The following is a 3386-nucleotide window of genomic DNA, read 5'->3' as shown; positions in this document are numbered from 1 at the left end:
TTGTTAAATCTATTACTTTCATTATTCTGAAGGAAAAATATAAACCTTCAAAAGCCAATGAAGTTTCTAGTCCAATTTTCTATTCTAAAAATTAAAAAGTTAAATTTCTTGTGGCAGGCACTAAATAGAATTAAAAAGTTAACAGAAGACTATATTAGATAACCAAAATATAAACAGTGCAACTAATTAATACAATCCACTGGTGCAATGAATAGTTGAACAATGAAAAAAACACACCAAGCATTCTAATGAATTATATAGTTCATTTTCTGCATATTTTAATCTCAACTTTTAACATAGCAAATTATTATATAGGTTGATTTCATGGACTGTTTAAATTTTGTAACGTAAGTAACAAACATTAGCCTTTCTAAACCAAATCTGCGGTCCTAGTCAATTTTGTTTTTCAGGAAAAGGAAAGATTATTTTTTAAAGATAGATTACATAGCAGTAGAAACATCTTAAGTGTCTCAAAATATTTACAAAGAACCCTGATGATCCTGTGCATTTCGCTGATGTGCAACCTGTACCCAGACTTCATCATCAGAAAAAGAACTTGAACTTCCTGACTCAGAGTCCAGCTCACTGAATCCATCCAAGTCCCAATCATTACTAGACTCACTCCGTGCATCATCTTCCTCAGTAATGAAACTCTGACCAGGTTCAAGGCAAGAAGGATAAACGCGAGCACAGAGGCAAATAAATCCAGAATCAAACTGCAAAAGACCTAACATGGTACCTATATTAATCCACTGGTCTTCCCTGGAATCATATTCATACACAGTCACCCGGTTTTTTTTCCATTGTGGGGTGGTAGAAGTGATGAGGAGCAACTTTTGGCCATGACTGACAATCTGATAGTTGTGGATCTCTGAGAACAAAGGAATATTACTAATCCTCCGCCATTCTCCCCTAGCTGGATTATAGACCTTCATGACTGGGATGTCACAGATACAATAGATCTCATCATTGAAGACACAGGCTTCCTGAAAGTCACTCCGTTTAAGAGAAGCACAGTTCAACCACATATTGTGGCTAGGATCATAGCAGAGCATGCGCTTACTGTTCACAGCATAAAGATAGTTCTGAACCACTATTAGTTCGAAGGAATAGAAGGAGTGGGGTACAGGAGCCACCAGTGCCCACTGGTTCCTCTGAACACTGTAGCATTCCACTTCCTTCAATTTAATCCCAGTAACAGGGTCTCGTCCACCCAAGATGTAAATGTAGCCATTGAGGTAGGCCACATCCATGCCCTCACGACAGAGCAAACGATCTGCAAGTTGCTGCCAACTATTCTGAGCTGGTTTATACACCCAGAGGTGTTTCCTGGGCTGGGCAGCTAGATAGATGTCATGGTCTGGAGAGACACAGACGGCTGAGGAGGTGATAGTTTTAGTGTGAGCCAAGCTGGCCAAAGGTGAAGGCATTGTGTAAATGTCCCCTGAGTATGGGTCATAGCAGAGAAAAGGATCTCGGGGATGTCCAAAAAAGACCACCATCTCCTTGGAACACATGCCCAGCCTCTGGGGTGGAATTTCTGCTGCGGATGCAACAGAGCTGCTGCTGCCGTCTGGCTTTGGCACCACAGACTTGTACATCATGTCACCATATCGCATCTGCAGAGCCCCTTCGATAAGGTCCAGACAGTACTTCTTCACAAGGGGCTTAGTCAACAGCCCTTCCAGGTAATCCTGATCCTGATCAGCGAAGTGTGCCCAGCGGACACACTTGAAGACTTCTGCAGCGCTGGGACCCCGCTCCTTGGGAGCCGCCTCCAACCACTGCATGGCAACGTGACACACTGTCCGCTCACTCTCGATGTCGAGACTATCCAGGCGCAGGACAGCCAGCAGCTGGGCCAGGGTCAGATCTGCCAGAGACTCCTCCTGAACCGAGCCCATGCGACTGAGCTGCTTGAAGTTGTGGGCTATGAAGGACTGGGCCTGTGATCGCAGTTTGTGATGGTCGAAGGCATCAGCGAACTTGAGGATGGCGGTGCAGTTAGCCAGGTCAAGGCGGCGGGCTAGGAAGGAAGCACAGGCTTCCCGCACGTACTCGAGCTGTAACATGTCGGAGGCCGCGTAAAGGCGCTGCACGTTGGATTCACTTAGCGACACGCGACCGGTGTAGCAGTATTCGACCAACACCTCAAAGGACTCGGCATCCACGTCGTGCATGGTCACATTGGCCTGCTGGCTCTCGTACATGCCGCCGGTGAACATGCTCTTGAAGTAGGGACAGGCGGCAGCCAGCACGTTCCGGTTGCAGGAGAAAAGGCGGCCTGTGCCAGGCCCACTGCCAGGCGTCACCACCTCGATGGTCACATCACAGAGCAGCCGCGAGTCATAGAAGGACTTGAGCTGTGCCAGCAGGGCTGCAGCGTGGGCCGTGTCCTTCAGCTCCTCCGGGCCCGTGAAAAAGGCCGAAACGGAGGGTTTGGAAATCCTCTTGGGCCGCCTCCCACCGCGGGGACTGGCGAGGCGGCGGGAGCGCGGAGCGTCTTCCCGGGACTGCATGGTGGAGATGGCGGCGGGTGCTGAGGGCGAGACCGGCCGGGCTTCGGCTTCTCCTCACCCGGCTATCGCGGGCGCAACAACGGCGTCCCCGAGTCCTCGGAGCTGCAGGGGCCGCGCCTACGTGCCTCAGCCCGCGGTGCTGCCTCCCTTTATCGCGTAGGGAGCGCCTGACTCACCGGATTCCAGTTCCACGCCTCCCTCCACCTCAGCTCGCCGTCAGGGAACCAGCCGCTGACACCAAGAGCCGCCACCGCCGCGCTGGCAGTACCGGCAGAGGCTCTGAACTGCGACTCCCAGGGAGCCTTTCGCACCTCGAGGCACGCCGGGCACGCCGGGCCCACGGGCGTAGGCGGATGAGCGGTAGTCGCTTTGCATGTTGGGAGTAGTAGTTTGAGTAATACCGCGAGGTTTCTTGAGTCAGACTGGCTAACAGAAGTAGAAAAGCGGTAATTCTTCCGAATTTGATGGTTTGGCTTTGGCTTTGAAACCTAGAATAGAAGCCCCGTTGTAATATGCATTTCAGAGAATTTTTCCCTCTTTTTAAAATAGGGATAACATTCATAGGATGTATTTGGATGGAATGAGACAAATTGCAAAGGATATAGGAAGCTTCAATAAATGTTTGATTAGAGCAGAAATTGCTAGCTTTCCTTTTAGAACTTTTGAAAAATGAGACACCCCCCTAATTTGAAACCATGAGCAATTTTGCAAAGGAAGCCCAGGTTTTCATGTTGCTTCTTTTGAAAGGTTGTGAAGGGTATTACAATAGTTTCTATAAGAAACGCTATGCATAGGCTCATTAAGATGTCTTAAATGCGGTCCTAGAAAACAGCATTTATAGATGGCCTCAAATATGCAAGTCAGGAA

General features: G+C 48.7%; 1 protein-coding gene across 1 annotated transcript; it reads right to left on the bottom strand.

The window, feature by feature from the left end:
• Window positions 1-253: 253 nt before the first annotated feature.
• Window positions 254-2946, bottom strand: LOC103289648 (kelch repeat and BTB domain-containing protein 7). The gene has a single exon (XM_008145540.3). The coding sequence runs from the start codon at window positions 2517-2519 to the stop codon at window positions 480-482; it is 2040 nt and encodes a 679-aa protein (XP_008143762.2). The 5' UTR covers window positions 2520-2946; the 3' UTR covers window positions 254-479.
• Window positions 2947-3386: the final 440 nt, after the last annotated feature.

The sequence above is a fragment of the Eptesicus fuscus genome, chromosome 8, assembly GCF_027574615.1.
Source record: "Eptesicus fuscus isolate TK198812 chromosome 8, DD_ASM_mEF_20220401, whole genome shotgun sequence".
Taxonomy (NCBI): domain Eukaryota; kingdom Metazoa; phylum Chordata; class Mammalia; order Chiroptera; family Vespertilionidae; genus Eptesicus; species Eptesicus fuscus.
This window is presented reverse-complemented; position numbering and strand designations above follow the sequence as displayed.